The sequence below is a fragment of the Pavona decussata genome, unplaced genomic scaffold, assembly GCF_977016875.1.
Source record: "Pavona decussata unplaced genomic scaffold, jaPavDecu1.1 SCAFFOLD_198, whole genome shotgun sequence".
In the NCBI taxonomy this organism is placed as follows: Eukaryota; Metazoa; Cnidaria; class Anthozoa; order Scleractinia; family Agariciidae; genus Pavona; species Pavona decussata.
In genome coordinates this window covers 1,792,888-1,812,816 of record NW_028145606.1, presented here as the reverse complement: position 1 = coordinate 1,812,816, position 19,929 = coordinate 1,792,888, and the positions used below count along the sequence as shown (strand labels likewise).

Genomic DNA, 19,929 nt, shown 5'->3' with positions numbered 1-19,929 from the left:
TTCAGAGATAATTAAGTTTCAAGTTGGAAAGAACTCCATACATTGTTACGTATTTTAAGGCTTTTTAGAAAAACTGTTGATTAATAAAGGAAGTAAATGGAGATGTTAAGAATCGACCATAAGAGGACACAGAAAAAATCTGAGCCCCAGATGGGATTCGAGCCCTCGACCCTCCGTGTTCTAGATCGGATGCTCTAACCTCTGAGCTACTGAGGACTTGTTGGCGAGCAAGGGTCATTTTTGTGGGCTGCGTGACTGCACGATGCGGTTCGTAAGTCCAGCCCACAAAAATGACCCTTGTTCGCCAACGAGTCCTCAGTAGCTCAGAGGTTAGAGCATCCGATCTAGAACACGGAGGGTCGTGGGTTCGAATCCCATCTGGAGCTCAGATTTTTTCTGTGTCCTCTTATGGTCGATTCTTAACATCTCCATTTATTTCCTTTATTATAATATCATGCAGTAACTGTTGATTATCTCTGAAAAATGCCTTTTGGATTTCAACAACACTTGGCAAGAGGTTCTTTTCTCGTATATTCATAAACCGCGCAAAAATACCATTAAATTAGTAGGCACGCTCCTTAAAGGCCCGTTCAACACTTGCCCAACATTCGTTGAACAAAAGTTGAACGGGTGTTGGGCAAATGTTGGATGAACGGAGTTTTCAAACGGTTTCTACGCCATTCAACATTTTCAAGAACAAAGAAAATGTTGAAGCGATGATGAATGAAAGTTTAAACGAATTTAAATTTGATTCAACACACTTTCAACAAGCTTTCAACATTGTTTTACACTTTCAACAATGCCGAACGACCTGTTCAAACGCCCCCGACATTTGGCTCAACAACTGTGTTGAACGCATGTCGAACCTACTAATACTGAAGTATTTTTGCCCGGTTTATTACTGTGCGGGAGAAGTAAATCTTAGCAAGGGCTGTTGAAATCCAAAAAGAAAATTGGAGATAACCACGCATTTTTTAGAGATAAATCAGCAACAATTATTCTAAATACACAAACAAGTAAAAACTAGCGATATCATGTTCCGACGTTTCGGCGACGTCATGACGCCATTCTCAAGGAATGAATAAAAAGCCGTAAAATACAAAGCAATGTATGGCGTTTTTTCAAAATTAAAGCTCTATTATCTCTAAAAAAAAAATGCAGGGTTACCCCCAATTTTCTTTTGGATACCGAAAGCACTTGCTAATTTCTGCTTTCTCCGCATAAACCGCGCCGAAATATCCCTGTATTAGTAGGCACCACCCATTGGAAAACCGAGTATCTCGAGATACGCAGTAAAAAAAGTAGGCACCGTCCTTAAATCAAAAAGTGAACGCGAAAATAAAAAGCGCGGGAATAAGGGAGAGAAAACATCAATCACAAACTGGATAACTTACTTTTCATTGTAGCGTCTTCATCGTCATCAGAATTAATTACCATCGTTCCCAGGTCACTCTCGACCAGAGTCCCCGCCTCGCTGTTAACAATCATCGTGTCCTGGCTTTGAACACTAGTCGCTGTGTTTACTATCATCGTATTGTCGTTTCCATCTCCCACTTTCACCATTGTCCCCGAATCTACTTGTTCCTCTCCGTCGTCTTCTTCTTCTTCCTGAACAAAGCAAAGATAAAGCCAAGGACAACACGGCTTACTTAGAGGATTCGCAACTGTTTAAACCGGATTCATAATAGAACACAACCACGTTTTCCTTTAACATGTTTGGAACTGCAAGGTGTTGCTTTCAAACGCGTTTCACCACGGCTTTTATTGTTTTAACGAGGTTTCTGCAACGCGCATAAAATCTTTGCAATTACACCTAATCGGAAAATAGAGCTCGAATTTGCTGTCGTCTTCATGCTGTGGTTAAACCTCACTTGTCAAGCCCCTTCGGGCAACCTCGTCCTCTCTGTGGCTAGGTTTCGAGTGTTTTTTCCGGCTTTAAGTCCGAAAATAACTCTTGAGACATATGAGTTTACTCATGCTCAGAATAAAGTTTCGAAGACGATGCCGGCACAATGCACCACCTGACGGGAACATTTTTTCATACTAAACCATTTTCACTGCCAAAACACCACTTGCTGCCTTAGCGGAATTAAGAAATGGGAGGCAAAAGTTAACTCTTGGCAGGAAGTCGCAAGACAGTGAGCAAGGCAAAGCGGAATATTGCCTAAGGGGAGGAGGGTGGGTAAAAAAATCTACCAGACGAGACAGAGCGTGTAACTTGTCAAAAGACGTAAAAAGAACTAGAATAACTTAATTACACAGACGGATCCCTAGAGAGCCATCCAGTAATAAACTATAAACAGAGGTTGTTTTAATGAGGTAAAAAAATTCCACACGACTGGTTTCGTGAGTATTTTAGCAGTGAGAACAGTGAAACACATTTCAGTCGTGATCAAACTAAACAGGTTTTGGTCTAGTATGAATCGAATAACATTCGACTACGAGAAGTCCTTTAATTTTTTCTTTGAAATAGAACATCGAACGGAACACGCGAATGCGCACGAAAATTGTCCGGGGCCGCGAACACACGCGTGGGAAAAATAAGGCAGTTCTCGTAATCCACAGTGCATATGATAGCTTATCTGGTAGCACTAAAAAAGACAATTAGGCCCAGTTATTTACACAAAGTCTAACTTAGGCCACGGCTTAAGTCAATCAGTGGGCCTCCAAATCTGTTTATAAGTGGTTTATCTTAAGTAGATGAATAGTTTTCTAGTCTGAGATGCAAGCCTTCTTGTCACCTTCGGCAGTAGACAATGTTTAGATATGATTGCTGGCAAAATTGAAAATGGCTTAATAACTGACCCTTATAGTCTCACTTCACTAGAACTGAATTGTCATCACTTCGTAAAAGTGCTTCCATTGATGTAGATGTGTCTTGGCTTTTTAAATTGGCACTGCCACGGCTATTTTGGAAAAAAACTGCTCAACTTTTCCTCTAATATGAAATTGTTCTTACAGCACCGGAATATTAAGCGACTGTTCCGAGGAACGGAACAAACTGTCATCAGTTGTTAGCGATTTCTCTGAAATACACAGGGAGAACTTGAAAAAATTGGCCAACTTTTTCAACTTGCAATCCACTTCCATCCTAGCCATCCGCAGCCAGAGATAATTAACTCAGGTCTCTGTATATTAGTAGGGTTATTGTTAACAAAACTGAGCCATCATTTTAACGATTCCATCGATTTAAATATGTTTTGGCCATTCAAAGTAACACTAACGTGATGCAAGAACTAAATCCACGATTCGATGACGAGGTCTCGGTTAAGTCCCAATACGGATCAACCCATAATTTCTCCTTACAACATCACTACTTGACCAGACAAACAGGTCATGAGAATATAGGAAATGATCAACAAAGAGAATGTCTTGATCAGTAAACAAATTCCCCTAATAGTTCTGTAAGAGATACATAGAGAACAGTCAGGAGAAAATGCATGCGGATACTCGTGCATCAAAGCTTAAAGATTGCGATTCCGTCGATTCAGCACTCGAACTCGATAACGTGCGGCCAAATGGAGCACTTGAAAGCTCCACTTATGTCCAGAAATGCACCTAACCCTGAATTTGGGTACTTCATCTAAAACAGGCCTTTTTGTCGTTTTCACATGACTTCGTGTTTGACAGAATTATGTGTGTTTTAGTGAGAATTAAGGTTAGGGGAAACCTTGTGGTGGCTATCAAACAGTTCATTAATCTCATTAGCGTGCATTCCTAGACATATCTTCCTTGAGAGGTATACTTCCTGAAATTACTGCTGAAATTACCTCATTATCTTCTCTTGTGCTTTCTTCCTCCATAATGATCAGCGCTTCTTGAATCATGTTGTGGAGAATACTAACAGATTTTGCTGCCTGGATGAACGAATGCTGCAACAAAAACAACAAATAGGCGGTACTTATATCCCAGACCAACAACATTCAGATCAGAGGTGTTGAGGCCCAGGAGCGCTTCCCGTTTCGCCCAATTGTCCGGTTGAAGTGCGAGTTGTACGCGAGGATATAAAGACAACTTTCCGGAACAAACGGAGTTCCTTCGGAGGTACACTGTACTTCTCTATTTCCGTTCTAACTGGTTGAAACGGGAACTAATTATTGTTTAAATTTTTTGTTGGCTTCTCGTACCATAACGTAAGTTTTTTTTCTTTTACCTACCAATGAGATTGCACCTTTGGAAATGAAAACAAGGGTCTACCCCTGACGGAAAAAAATTCTTGATTTCGGTTAAACGCCCCTGATTTCCATGTGATAGCAAACAATCGCGGGAACGTAGATATCGGCTACTTTCTCGATTGTAAATAGCTGTATGAAAGGAGCTGTTTCCATACTTTATTTTATGAGGGTGAAATCAATTACTGATGAAGTCCTCTGGAGTTTACATAATGGCCCTCCCTAAACTATCCTTAAACTAAGGCCCAGTTCAGACGCCGAACTTTTCATAAGCCGAACTTAACTCAAATAAAGGTCGGCCCAAATCACGAAAATCCCGCCTTTTTATTGAGACACCGAACTTAACTTACTTGAAGCAAAACATGCTCTCTACGAGAGACTGTATCTGAAATACGTTATAATAATTTATGCATTGGGTTCGGCTCATGAAAAGTTCGACGTCTCAATGAAAACCGTTCCAAAGCCGAAATTCCCGGCTGAGCCAGGCGGGAAGAACGGCTGAGCCGTTCCAAATAGACCTCTTTCACAAAATGGAGGGCTTAATTGTTATTCTCTTGTATGCATTTAAATTAGCCTTCCTGGCCTCGCTAGCATGTGTAAAAACAAAAGCATTTTCACTCAAAAGCGAGGTCAAGAAGGCTTATTTGCATGCACATAAAAGAATACTAATTATGCCCTCCATTATGAAAGAGGTCTATTGAAGCAGCCGTTCTCAACTGATTCAGACGCCGAATTTTTCATGTACTTAATTCAAGGTATTAGGTTCGGCTCATGAAAAGTTCGGCGTCTGAACCGGGCCTAAGGTAAGTTAAACTTTTGATACAAGTTAAAAGAAATTTTAAAAGAAATTTTAATTTCTTTTAACAGTCTGTGAAAATTCCTGATTTTGGCTAAATGTATCTCTTCACAGAGGCCAAGTTATCCTATCAACTCAATTGGTAGAACCAAATACTCGTTTCCATTCCCCCACCGACACAGCACCATAGTTTCTTCTATTTGTTTCTGCGATCGCCTGCGACCACAGGGACGCCAGTTCTGAGTGAATCACCTACCTGCAAAAGCTGTGTGGCGGTCGCCCTTTCTTCGGGATTCTTTACCAGACATCTACTTACAAAGTCTTGAAAGTCCTTACTCCACCTGTCTGCCTCTTTAAATGTGGGAGGCGGCTTTGTTGGAATCATAAATATCGCCTGTAGGAAAAAATGTACCTTGCTGTTGTTGCATAAGAAGAAGGAGATTAGGTGGGTGGGCGGGCGGGCGGGCGGGATCTCTCCACGATCGCGGGTGCAACAGAAGCGGTGTAACAGTGACAACGCAAAACTAATGTTTACTGCGATTTCTCCACGTGCTCTTTACGAGGGATCAGCAGCGCTAATTATTTTGAATTTGCGAAACTAAAGGCCCGTTTAAACGGTTTCAACATTTGCCCAACATCCGTTCATGTTGGGCAAATGTTGGATGAACGGAATGTTCAAACGGTTTTAACGCCATTCAACATTTTCAAGAACAAGGGAAATGTTGAATCGATGTTGAATGAAACTTAAAACCAATTAAATTTGATTCAACACACTTTCAACAATTTTTTTACGCTTTCGACAATGTCGAACGACCTGTTCAAACGCCCCCGACATTTGGTTCATGTTAAGGCAAATATTGAAACCTTTTAAACGGGCCTTAATCATCCCAGACGGCGTGTATGTTGTTTCGCTGACCCCCTTTTTACCCTTATCCATCGACCAATTCCAGCGGGGCCCATCTCTACCCTCCCGGGCATTTTTCCGTACTGTTCGTCCAGTGGGTCGGTGATTAGCCTCCCCGGGGCATTTTACTATTTCTTGATTTTTACGTCGTAGCACTCTCACTTCCTTTAAATGATAAGCTTTGGTTGAACTTTAATACTCTGTCTCTGTGATTGGTTTGCGAAGTTCGCACCATTTTCTCAACCAATGGGAAGCAAACCACCACCCCCTCCCCCCTGGTATTATAGGGTCATTTTACCGTACTGTCCATCCGGGGGGTCGGAGATTAGCCTACCCCGGGGCATTTGATAATCTCGCAATTTTTACGTTATAGCACAGTCTCTCACTTTCTTTCAATGATAAGTTCATCAGCTAAGAAAATAAATCCTTGATGACCCTCGGTCAAGGAGGACAAAAAAGATGACATGCAAAGATGATGCCTAACAGGAGCACCCAAGAAAATGCTCTTGGCGCCTAAATTTCTTGCATCAGCACCTAACACTTTACATGTTGCGCTCCTAACTTCTCGGCGTTTGGCCTTGTGGGTTTCTTGAATTTTTTCTTAGGCAACATCCTTGACATGGTAGATCCACTAAACGAACGGTCACTGGGTCGGTGAGAAATGAGGCCTAGAGATCGGCCCCGGGAGTGGGGTTGGGGTGGGTGAGTGTAGGCACTTATGGATTGACTGTTGCCTTACCGACTGCGCAATGTAGCTACCTGGGTACATTGCCCTGCATTATTTTATAGCTACTTGTTATAATAGCCCTATCAGATAAAGATAACACGTAACACTTATCAGTATAGTTTGTACTAACCCTCATGGGATGGATATCAGCATATGGGGGTTTTCCTTCCGCCATCTCTATCGCAGTTATTCCTAATGACCAGATATCAGCCAGGCAATCGTAACCTATTTCCTGTAAATACACAGCAGTAAAAAAGTTTCTCATTTATATCGACAGAGGATGGATAACGGAAACTGCATTTACGCTCAGAGAACGGTTTTCAATTGAGCGCCGAAAGTAATTTTTGTTTGCTTTGATGGTTTTCCTTTACTGTGCTCTGTGATTGGTTGGCAAAGTTCGCGCCATTTTCTCAACCAATGGGAAGCCAGACCAAAACCAATCGTGACTTATTCACACGCGTTTTCCCGCGCTTGACGACGGTTACATAAATTTGCTTCGAAGTCTGATTGGTTGATAACACTGTTTACGTCCGTTATGATTGGCCAGAGTAATAACCTTGGTTTTGGTTTACTTCATTCAATCAAAACCGCTCTAAAACCAGATTACGCCAATACAGTAGAGCGGCCTCCTACAAGTGACTGCCGCTTAAGTCAGTGGGTTAACAACCTGTAAATCTTTATCTAGAGTTTGAACTACAGTTACATGTTTCACATCAATGGATGAAATCTTAAAGATCACTATACAAGCCAAACGGGACCCGTACTAACTTTTAAGTCTGTGGATGAAATCCTAAAGTTTAACCATTCAAATGAAAGCTACTGAGCAGTACTTTCCTGTGGTGCTGTTTATTATGTTGTACAAGGTGGTTCTAATTTTTGAGTCTGTGGATGAAATCCTAAAGTGTGACCATTCAAATGAAAACTACTGAGCAGTACTTTCCTGTGGTGCTGTTTATTATGTTGTACAAGGTGGTTCTAATTTTTGAGTCTGTGGATGAAATCCTAAAGTGTGACCATTCAAATGAAAGCTACTGAGCAGTACTTTCCTGTGGTGCTGTTTATTATGTTGTACAAGGTGGTTCTAATTTTTGAGTCTGTGGATGAAATCCTAAAGTGTGACCATTCAAATGAAAGCTACTGAGCAGTACTTTCCTGTGGTGCTGTTTATTATGTTGTACAAGGTGGTTCTAATTTTTGAGTCTGTGGATGAAATCCTAAAGTGTGACCATTCAAATGAAAGCTACTGAGCAGTACTTTCCTGTGGTGCTGTTTATTATGTTGTACAAGGTGGTTCTAATTTTTGAGTCTGTGGATGAAATCCTAAAGTGTGACCATTCAAATGAAAGCTACTGAGCAGTACTTTCCTGTGGTGCTGTCTATTATGCTGTGCACGATGGTTCTAACTTTTGAATCTTTATATGAAATCCTTAAGTGTGACCATTCAAATGAAAGCTACTGAGTAGTAATTTCCTGCGGTGCTGTTTATTATGCTGTACACGGTGTTTCTAATTTTTGAGTCTGTAGATGGAATCCTTAAGTGTGACCATTCAAATGAAAGCTACTGAGCAGTACTGTCCTGTGGTGCTGTTTATTATGCTGTACACGGTGTTTCGAATTTTTTAGGCTGTGGATGAAATCCTAAAGTGTGACCATTCAAATGAAAGCTACTGGGTAGTAATTTCCTGCGGTGCTGTTTATTATGCAGTAGAAAGTTCTAACTTTTGACCCTGTGTGACCATCTGGGCAGAACTTTCTTGTGGTGCTGTTTAATGCGATGTAAAAGGTGATTCTACATTCATTTCTGAGGTTGTGCTTCTATTGCCCAAAGGATGACCATTCAAATGAAAGCTCTTGAAAATAAAAGCTCTCTCCTGTCGTATTGTCAATATGAGAAGAGAGATGATTCTTGCACTTCACTTCGTGTGTGATATCTTTAAACCTGTACGATTCTGACTCATGCAAAACCCAGTACTGACCTGTATCACCTCAGGGGCCATCCAAAATGGAGTTCCTATAACGGTATTTCTTTTAGCCATTGTATCCTGGAATTAAATAAAAACAACAACAACAAAGAGGCGGTAGATGCTTCGTTAGCATCCGTAGCAAACGTTTCCACGGGGTTTTGTACATTTATAAATAAGAAACCTTTATTTTAATATGGTAACTCCTTCAATTTTTGTACAAGATAAAAACTGCTATCCATAGAGGCCCTATATAATAAACTAAATTGAGTGGAAATAATAATGACAATTAAGTACAATAAAAATAGCTATAAAATGCCATATAAAGTAAAAACTAAAAATCTAAACCTGATTAAAAATTCTGATTAAAAACTACACAGCCATGATAAAAAAAAGCTTTTTTCGTACATTCTAATTTTACAGACGGCAGTCAAAGTTTATCACTGCTCCTTGTCCTTCTGGGCAGTACATCCCTGTTATAATTAAAATAGTGTATAAAGAACTGTGGACAGCGATTGCTTAAACATTTCCTAACTAGATTGCGTACATGGCTCTCACACCTTTTCTCCAGAGTATTGCTGCTTGAACGTGCGAAAATTGGGACAAGAGCGAGAAAAAAGAGCTCTTGTCCTAATATTCGCCTGGTCAAAAAGCAAAAAACGAACAAACTTGCCACGGAAATGCTGGCTACGCAGGCTAATGCTTCATTAAAATTTGATGTCTTTTTCTTGTCCTGACAAATAACACGAGTCTAGAGGGGGGAAAATAATTCGAGGTGGCACTTACCCCTGTTTTTCACAGAATAGTAAACTACGATAAATCAAAGTTGTTTAAAGTAGCTGCTACTTGAAGACTTCGATGGAGTGCTTGTCTATTACAAGGTCGCTTGCAGAACTTTAGTAAAAGGTTAACCCTAAAAGTTATACAAGCACTTGTTTATATTACTCATTTTATTGACTCGCAGTAGATGAAGAGATGCAAATAAAATGTGGGAGACTGAGGCAATGTTAGTCTGCAAGAGCAAACCCCTTATATTAATGTGGAAAGAAGTTTCCTATGCTAAATCAATGCAAGGAGATTAATTTACAGTGTATTTCAGTTTGTGTTAACTTCCCTAAATTTACTTATATTACGGAGCTTGCTATGTAAGGTTTTAGCAACAAGGGTTTTTCAGGTCCAGGCATTTTTTTTTTTTTGACAAATTGTAACTTAAAATTCAACTAATATTCTAGTCTTTTAAATACAGCATATTGAACGAAGGACATGCACCTTGGACACCCAGTTTCAAACTTGGCTACACTTTGAAAGCTTGTTGTTCATAATATAACTACTGTAGCTTCTAGACGAGTAATGGGGGATGTTATATGACACTTTAACACAAAACGTCCTTTCTTCTCTAAATAACACCTTGAGAAAAGGCCCTGCTAAAATCTTTCGAACACCAAAAGATCCACAAGAAAAATTTAAACTGAAAGAAACGTTCCCATCTCTTTATTTTTAAACCCATAAAAGGTCTGTATCACCTCAACACTATCTACAGTATGCTCTTGGATTACACTCCCATGGACACCTTAAGGTCAAATGCTAAACCAATGCTAAACATTATGATTGCATTTTAACTTAGAACTGTAAAGATCAACTCACTGTCAGTTGTCCAGCGACCCCAAAGTCTGCAAGCTTTGCATGACCTTCAGCATTTAACAGAATATTTCCTGCTTTGATATCTCTACAAGTGGATGAAAAAAAAAAGGGGGCGATTATCAGTGTCAAAGGGGCTCACATGACTTTAATTGATGTACTACGCTTTAAGAAACAGACTGGGATAGAGTCATGCAGTAGCTTCTACAAAGTCTTCTTCTGTTGGTTTGAAACACTTTGAGAATACACTGTGTCCACACAATACCAATAAACAAAACTTAGCCATAGTAGGTATACACATGCATGTAAACCAAAGGCCAATCCGTGTAAATTTTGTTATAGACCCAAACTGGAATTGCCACAGTGTGAACAGAACCTTAAGGATGGTGTCTACTTTAGCTACTGTGCACACGTTCTGCGAATCTCGAGATACTCAGGAAACTTTCATATGGGTGGTGCCTACTAACAGGGATATTTTTGTGTGGTTTAGAACTATGGGGAAAAAGCAGAACTTAGAAAGAAAAAGAGAAAAAGAAAAAAAGAAAATTGGGGGTAACCAGAGATAAAGCTTCAATTAAAAAAAAAACCAAAAACAAAAACAAAACAAAACAACAAAAAGAAAAAAAAAACCAAACATTGCTTTGAATTTTATGGCTTTTTTAGAATAATCGTTGCTTAATTATTTCTAAAAATTGCCCCGCTACCCCCAAATTTCTTTCTGGATTCCAGTTGCCCATAGTAAAATCTGCTTTTCCCACATAGTCATAAACTGTGCAAAAATACTTCTGTTTTACTAGGCACTGTCCTTGAGTACTAGACCAATTCAAATCATGGAGTCCTCTACGGCACTTCACACTTCAAATCAAACATCTACCAAACCCTGTATAATTTCTCTTCAAATGAAGATAATTTAGACATAAACATGCTGAAGTACCATTGTTTACCCACCTGTGTATTTTTCTTCTTAAATGCAGGTATTCAAGACCTTTGAGTGTGTACTTCAGTATACAAGCAATCTCTTCTTCTGTCAACTAAGAGCCAGGAGTATCAAATGAATGAAGTCAACTAAGAGCCAGGAGTATCAAATTAATGAACATGTATATGCTGTCATTAATAAGAAACTTATTAAAAAGAGCCCTTTCTTTTGTACATCAATGTGTACACTTGCAGAATTTTTCATGAAACCTGGTGAGTGAGACCCCACTGTGTTTGTCATTATGCTAATTCAAATTTTACAATAACTGTCCAAATTCCCGCGCGCTGATTGGCTTGTAGCTATTGTGTATAAGAGTACAGACAATAAAAATGACACCAGATGTAACGCGCGCGCTTTCTCAACGAAAAAAATTGCCAATTCCGCTCGTACTTTTTTCATGTTGTTGTAAAAAACAAATCGATGGCAGTTTTCTATGGTCTATACTCTTATAGACCAAAAATGATGCCATAAAATGTCCAAAACTTGGCAGTGAAACCACGAGCCTGCGGCTCGTGGTTCCACTTGAGTTTTGAACATTTTATGATGTCATTTTATGGTCTATAAGAGTATAGACCATAGAAAACTGCCATCGATTTGTTAAACATCTGAATGATCTTTCAGAACTTTGTTTATCAAAAAAAAAAAAACACTGTAGTCAAATGAGTAATATTGTATGACACCTACTGGCTATTTAGCCTGTTTTTTGGGAATTTTTTGAGCCTGAAATTCTTCCTTGTTAGGCTGTGCATGATGAACTTATGCAGCCAGAGTCACATGACCCTCAGTACTCTATACATTATCACCCAGCTTTTTTGAGGAAATATTTCATTGTGTGTTATGTACAAATTGTACACACTACAAGGAAAAAATAACTCAAAATAATCACTTACAGTTTTATTTCTTATCTTCATCAGATCTGAGACAGATCCGGCACCACAAAACTCCATTACAATCTGAAAAATTATGGAAAACCAAAAATCTGAGAATCAGTACCACAACTGACTCTATTTTTTAAACAGACAGATGACCAACTAATTCATGTTACTAATTATTTTACAAAATTGCCAAGTGACCAAACATTTATAAGTCTTCTTTCCACATGATCATCCAGATAAATATATTAATAATCCTGATCATGCCAGTCATCTCAAGTAATATTCAAGTGATCGGGGCAATTATATGGAAACACCACTTGCTCGACCACTCACAATCTGGCCCTTTTTGTTGAAAGGGCGGATAACTCTATCCAGCAGATAAATTGCTATCCAGGGGATAAAATGCACTCCAACAAACACATTTTATCTACTGGATAGCAACTTTTCCGCTGGACAAAGTTATCTGCTCTTTGAAGGGTGCCTGCAAAAAAGTACCAAGTGACTTCTGATAAATTGCTAGCCAGATTCTCTTCCAAATTGCCTTGTATTGGTTTGTGAAACAAAAGGAGAACTTGACTTTGCATCAAAAGTCACTTAGGGCCTTATTTTATGCACCCCTTCAACTGGGGCTTGGATGATCGGGGTGATCACAAACACTTAAGGTAGATAGAACAGAGTTCTATCTTGAGTGGATGATTAGGGCGATGGTGAATAACCTATCCCCGAGTCTATCCTGCAAAGTATTACACTGTATTTCAATGCAGGATTCATTGCTCTTTCTACATTAGAAAGATGGCAGCAACAATGACTGAGCTGAACACCTCACTCTTCATGGAAGAAATACAAAAGTACCAGGGTCTTCATAACAAAATTAATTTTACAAAGAGCATAAGAACAAATTATTTGTAATAAATTATAAAAGCTTGAATTGCTGGAGAAAGATCGGAGAGAAATTTGACCTGGACATGGCTGCAGCTCAGTGAAAAAAATTATCTGCAACCCATATGTTTGGATGCCTGATAAAGAGAAAGGTTTGCTCTATGATTGAAATCTGCTGTTCTGTTTGCGAAAGTCTGTTGTCAGACCCAGGAATTTTACAGATGACTGCATGCTTCATATCTGCTATTATATAGAAACCAGAAATCTCTCTGATTGTTGCAAAATTATTTGACATATTATTGGAGTAATCAGGATGATAAAAATTACAAAAATCAGGATTTATTGATACAGCAGGGCAGTCAAACTTCTAACACCCATTGCAGCTGAATACCGTTAAAAGATCCTTGATGATAGGGGTGATCTTCCAGATGATGATTTCGGTTCATTTTACCCATAAAACAACAAGATTGGTACAGGCATGAAGCTCGATACAGCATGTGGCCAAAAACTTAATGAGAACTGTGATACAGTCGTGTACATTGTACATAGTCCTACAGAATGTTTCCATAATAAGTTACTTACAGTACTTTATACTTCTCATGGCAATGAGATTTTGACAGCCATATTTTTGAATTCTTTTTGTGAGAAACTGTCTTAAAACTTCACTTCTACACCATTAACTAGCATTACAGTCGAACCTGAATTAAGCGGTGACCACCCTTGAGGAATGCCTAAGTGACCGCTTAATACAGGTTACACAGAATACATCACTTACTTGGAAAGTTCAGCGATAAAAATGGTATGACAAAGAAGAGCATGGTATTGAAACGGACCAGTAAAACATTAACGCCACTATTGTGCAGCTCATTAGAAACTCAATTGCCTGGCACGCTACTTGTTACCATATTTAAGTGGTTTCCTTTTACAAAGTGACCGTTTAAACAGGTCAAGACAATAGAAACAGCTCGCTGGGACTTAGTATAGGGTGACCACGACCGCTTAATAGAGGTGACCGTTTAATACAGGTCACTGGACTACTGTAACTAAGGGAAGTAATTTTCGGGACTTTGACAACTGACCGCTTAATAGAGGGTGACTGCTTAATACGGTGCCGCTTAAAACAGGTTCGACTGTATTTTCGTAGTTGGTTTTGGTAATGTTTGAGTCAATTTGGATGGTTTTAAGATGGTGGATCCAAGATGGCAGCTGCACAGAATAAATGACATAATTCTTAAGTGATGTGATGTCATTGTCTCACTAAACAGACCTAAAAGAAAACACTGCAGGATGTCCTTATTCACTTCCAGTTTCATTTTCAATGCACATACATGTAACGGTGTTAAAGTTATGAAGGGTGCCCCACCAATTAAGGTTCGGGAGCCCACCCCCTATCACCCTCACCACCATAGGAGGGATTGAAAATTCCAGCAGGGTGGAGAGGGGGACCAGGGGGAGCCTTAAAAAGCCAAATAAAATACAGTTCTGTAGAGCATAAATATAAATTGCAATTTCCAGAAGGGTAGTCTGGGGTTTTAAAATAAAAAAAAAACCCTTCTGTGGGGGAGGTATTGCTAAAAGAACATGACATGATGCAAAATCTGCAGTTCTACAAAAAATTCATACCCACCCCATGGAAGGTCACTGAAAATACCTAGGGGAAGGGGGTCTAAAAAGTCAAAATTTTAGAAGCAAAGTATGCAGCTAAACTGGAATTTTCTGGGGGGACAGGGGGTGCAAAACAAAAAACTTTCCGTGGAGGGAGTATGGATATTTTCTGGACCTGCAAAATGAAAAGAAATAAACCAAAACCAATGAAATTAATTGAAACTCCAAATTATGCATACCCAGAGGTCCGTGTTCTTGAAATAGCTTCCATAATACTTGACAACATAAGGGCTGTAGAGAGACAGAATAAAACAATGTTTTATCTACAAGTAAGGTTTATTCTAGAAAGACTGGGCTTTTTTTCATTAATGAGGACCCTTAACGATAAATTAAACTTGTAAAATTGATAAATTTATTTAGCCAATAGGCTAGATAATCTCCTTCAACTTCTGTCACTAACATTACATAAGAATGTAATGTTTAAAAAACAAGCAGGCTGCGCCTCGTGGTTTTAAACCTGATAAAACACGTGCTGCAAATTTTTGAATGGCTTCAAAAACACTCCTGGAAAAGTGTGTGTCAATAGAGTTCATAACAATGATGCTTTTGTGAATGTTGGAAATTAGCATACAAAAAGAACACTGCATACTAATGAGGAGTGTTTTATCAGCTGATAAAACACCGCATACTAATAAGGAGGATGTTTTTTGATATAAAGTCACTGCACATGATGTATTATCGACCATTAATTTTGATAAGTCAATGGGCTTATGAATTATTAATGAGTTTCATACAGTACCTATCACATTGTTGCATCATGCTTATTTCTTTGATAATCTCCTGTAGATCTGTATCGACTGGCACTTGTTTGATGGCAACAACTTGGCCTGTCTCCTTGTGCATTGCTTTGAAAACCGAGCCATATGATCTGACAAGAGAAAGAAGCATAAACTTGAAGTACATTGGATAGCCATGACATACTTAGAAGTGGTTTCATTTTGCCAACAGGAATATTTTGAAGGCAAAACTGATCTTGTGGGCTGTGTTTCAAGATTACCAGTCTGATCTAGTTGGATTCTTTAGCTAAATCTAGTTCAGGTCACAGAAAGTTTAAAGAAAGGCGCTTGTTGCTACTACTGGCATTCTGAAAAATGCTGGCTCAGGCTTACTCCATCCTTTAAGCGACATACATCAAGACTATTGCTTTTATTTTCAAGGAGCCCACAAGGCCAAAACCTGAGAATTAAAGTTACAGCTGTAGGAGCCCAACCTGTGAAAATGTTAAGTGCTGCAGCCGCAAAACATTTAGGTGCCCAGAGCATTTTCTTGGGTGTCCCAGGCTACTGGATGCCTGTTAGACAACAGCCTTGTAGATGCAAGGTTTGTACTAAGATTTGAAAAAGGAGGTTACCGTAATAAATTTGCTATAGCAGGTGGACACCATCTCATTAAATGTCTCCAAGGAAATGATGGGGCCACAGGAAGAATGGAAACCAAACATGGCAGAGCTTGAAGTCAGCGTTGTTTTTGACAAAAGAAAATACTCAAACCAAGAGTGATTTCTTTACAGGCGATGGATTTTCAACATGATATATATAGATGTAATATCTGCTGGATGTTTTAACATTATTTATGGAAAGGAAATTCTCAAAACAAGGGCACGTTTTTTTCAAAATACGATAAATTTTGAATGTGGTTTCAATAATTTCGGATAGCCGGTAACATAAACACGAACAGACGGTAAAATTACACTAGTTACTGTCTTCTAACAAGAACCCTGACATGTACATGTACTTTGCCTCTCTGAAAACATTTTAGGAATTGGTTTTCAGGACAGTGTTTGAAGGCTTATGGCAATACATACAGTACCACTCATTCGAGAAATGGGATTCTCATCTAAAGAGACGTGACTTTTGTCTCAAGAGACAAGACAACCCTTGTGAGAGCCTTAAAAAACTGCTTGTACGAAAGCTTCACTTTCTTGTGAGGTATAACATGAGTCTTGAAAACACCAAGAGTCCATATTGCATTTTGATTTCTTCGATTTTCAAGGTACAACTAATTAACTGCCATTTCTCTAAGAAAAGAAAACGCTTTTGTTTTCATCTCAGTTCAGTGTTAAGAGCGGCTGCCTGTAAGAATCGAGAACTGCATTTCAGCGACCACTTGGTCGAATTTCTGATATTTCGTCTGAAGACACCCTTGGATTAACTATTTTCGAAAATCATATTTTAAAGTTCCAAGGTATTTTATTTTTTGAGAAAATTGCAAGAGTTTGAAATGCGGCCTAGATGCGGTCACGGGCCGATGAAAACCGCGAAAATTTAGGTCAAAGGACGAAGCCCCGTTCACGGTGTAAAATAACCCAATGAATTTGAAACTTTACACAAACCTAGACCAACCATCTCACAAGAGAATTAATACAACAAACATGCCAAACTCGCTGGCTGCTTTCTAAAGCATGCAGATTTGTGTACGCTACTCAAAATGACCTTGAAACTAATGCTTATTTTCATTGAAATAAAAGTGTTTCTGGTATGTCATTTTCTCTAAATTAAATCTCATATATCGAAAGACGAAGAAAAGAACTTTATTTGTACCAAGTTTCAAGCTCTGATTCAAACTCTTTCCCACTCAAGGAAGATCGAATATGCGTGCGATACTTGCGGCTCGCAATTCACGTCACGAATTATGAGATCAGAACCGATTCACAAACACTTGACATCTGGAGCCCGTGAATGTTTCCAAACATCACGTATTGGGCCCTAAAACTAATCAGACGGACTGAAGACAGCCATTCAATGTTTCTCGATCCGAGATTTCTTTCCTACTCTGCTCTAAAATAATATAGTTATTCCGGTCAATTAGCCTACGAAACATGTGCAACAAATTTGCATACCATTCTGACCATTGCAGGAAAAAGTAGTGCAAATCATACTTTACAGCTCCTTTATCTTCTTAAATGAAGAAGTCGATCAGTAAAATGGAGAAAAGCGTGTGACTTTGTTCCTGTCGTGTTGTTTTGAGTGTTCGTGTTTAGCAGCGACGGCTCAAATCAATAAGCCAGTGTGGCACTGATCAACTGTAACTCGTCTTTCGATATATGAGATTTAATTTAGAGAAAATGACATACCAGAAACACTTTTATTTCAATGAAAATAAGCATTAGTTTCAAGGTCATTTTGAGTAGCGTACACAAATCTGCATGCTTTAGAAAGCAGCCAGCGAGTTTGGAATGTTTATTGTATTAATTCTCTTGCGAGATGGTTGGTTTAGGTTTGTGTAAAGTTTCAAATTCATTGGGTTATTTTACACCGTGAACGGGGCTTCGTCCTTTGACCAAAATCTTCGCGGTTTTCATCGGCCCGTGACCGCATCTAGGCCGCATTTCAAACTCTTGCAATTTCTCAAAAAATAAAATACCTTGGAACTTTAAAATATTTTTTTTTTTTTTTTTTTTTTTTTTTTTCTACCTACAATACATGTTTACTGGTTACTTACGCTACTGAACAAAACAGGACTCTACTTACAATTTAATACAGATAGCCTTAAACATAACAGTAACTAGATTACTTACAAACTGCGGGTTACACGCTACTAAAAAAAAAAAAAAAACAGGAAAGCAGTAAGAAAAGGATGAAATTTTGTCACTGGAAGAAAAAAAAAAAAAAAAAAAAAATTGTGCGTTTTCGTTAATTTAAATTAATTTTAAATTTCCCATTTTTCAACTTTCCATTGTAAGATTAGCGCTGACTTCAATTCTAGAATATTTGGAGGTTTTTCTAACATTTTACATGAGTAGTAATATTTCTGAGTTTGTACAGTAAGGATCTGGAATTTCCGCATTAATTTTGAGTTAGTACTCGGGGGTGGATCATAGTCTTTAAATAGGTACTGTTGTTTAGATGGAGTAAAATTTACTTTGTGCTTATTATTAAACCATGTTAAGGCTTCTTGAAAGAGTTTTTGGCCTGCAGGGCACTCCAGAAATGCATGTTCCAAGGAATCAGCTGAATTACAGAAAAAACACTCCTCATTATCTGCTATTTTAAAACGTTTGAGTTCTTTTTTGGTCACTAAAATACGGTGTAACATTTTAAAGGAGAATTGTCTCAGTTTGTTGTTAGTAGAGAGGCGAGGTATATTTTGGAATAATTTTTGCCATTTACATTCTATATCGGGGTATTGTCTGGCCCAAGTTTTTATGGCTGTTGGTGTAACTTCTGCTTTTTCTTGAAAGAGATGATAATAGTCTTTACATTTCATTTTTGAAAGTTTAATCGATTTGTCCCTAGATAAGTCAAATGTATCACAATCATCGAGAATAAAGTTCATGGGTCTGGGTGTAGAAGCTGCCTTTGATTTGAGGTTTGCTGGAATTGATGCCAGGATTTGAAAATAGTTTAGAAAATTAATTTTTATTTTGTACTTGCGATTAAATTCTTCATAAGTTAGGAATTTTCCATTTTCATTCAGAATGTCTTGAATGTAGTAAATTCCATTTTCGGTCCAACTTTTCCAGAACAGCGATTTACCTTCAATAGTTATGTCTTGATTGTTCCATAAAACAAGGTCACTTTTGTATTTATCTTGGCGATTTAGACGTAATTCCTTAAAGTACTCTAGCATTTCTAAGTAGAAAGACGGTAAATTTTTGTCTAGTTTCTTTATATGATAATTACACTTGAGCAAGAAGTTAAGACCTCCATATTTTTCAAAAAAAGCATTTGGAATAGCTGTCCATGCATCGGTAGTTGGACTGTTAAGCAGTCTACCAATCCAACTCAAGCGGAGTGCTTTAACTGACGTTGCAAAATTTGGAAAGTTCAGGCCACCTTTACTTGTTTCTTGAAAAAGAACTTCCCTTTTTATTTTATCTTTTTTGTTTTTCCATAAAAAATTAAAGAGCTTGGTTTGGACTCTTTTAATAACTTCTTGAGGAACAGTCAACATTGAGGCTGCATACACCAATTTAGAGACTCCTAGAGTTTTAGCAAGCAGGGTTCTTCCCATAAGTGTAAGGTCGCGAGACAACCAGATATTTAATTTAGTTTCCATCTTTTGAATTTTTAGATAAAAATTCAAATTGCTATTTTTGTCTCTATCGTTTGAAAGATAGGTTCCTAAGGTCTTAATTGGGTCCGCTGGAACATCTATCTCTAAGGGTTTGGTTTTGTTGTTTTTCAAAGAGCCTATCCACATAGCCTTTGTCTTTTTGCTGTTTAGCTTTAAACCTGAAATTTCACCAAAGCTCCCCAAAACTGACATACTTCCACGTAATGACATCGTGTCCTTACATATTAATGTAGTGTCGTCAGCGAACTGGCTTAGCTTAGCTTCAATGGAATTAGGTAGTTCAATACCTGTTATTTCCGGATTTTGTCGTATTTTTTGTG

General features: G+C 38.4%; 1 protein-coding gene across 1 annotated transcript in view; it reads right to left on the bottom strand.

Moving 5' to 3' along the window:
* The window catches only part of LOC146461504 (serine/threonine-protein kinase 3-like), a 29,631-nt gene that overhangs the window by 6,124 nt on the left and 3,578 nt on the right, over nucleotides 1-19,929 (bottom strand). Inside the window, exons 3-12 of the mRNA XM_085086924.1 lie at nucleotides 15,333-15,461; nucleotides 14,773-14,824; nucleotides 12,065-12,127; nucleotides 11,147-11,229; nucleotides 10,205-10,286; nucleotides 8,576-8,641; nucleotides 6,730-6,831; nucleotides 5,225-5,362; nucleotides 3,771-3,872; nucleotides 1,395-1,608 (exon numbers count right to left, since the gene is read on the bottom strand). Of these exons, the coding sequence (XP_084943050.1) occupies nucleotides 1,395-1,608; nucleotides 3,771-3,872; nucleotides 5,225-5,362; nucleotides 6,730-6,831; nucleotides 8,576-8,641; nucleotides 10,205-10,286; nucleotides 11,147-11,229; nucleotides 12,065-12,127; nucleotides 14,773-14,824; nucleotides 15,333-15,461 (1,031 nt within the window). The remainder of the gene's footprint in view (nucleotides 1-1,394; nucleotides 1,609-3,770; nucleotides 3,873-5,224; nucleotides 5,363-6,729; nucleotides 6,832-8,575; nucleotides 8,642-10,204; nucleotides 10,287-11,146; nucleotides 11,230-12,064; nucleotides 12,128-14,772; nucleotides 14,825-15,332; nucleotides 15,462-19,929) is intronic.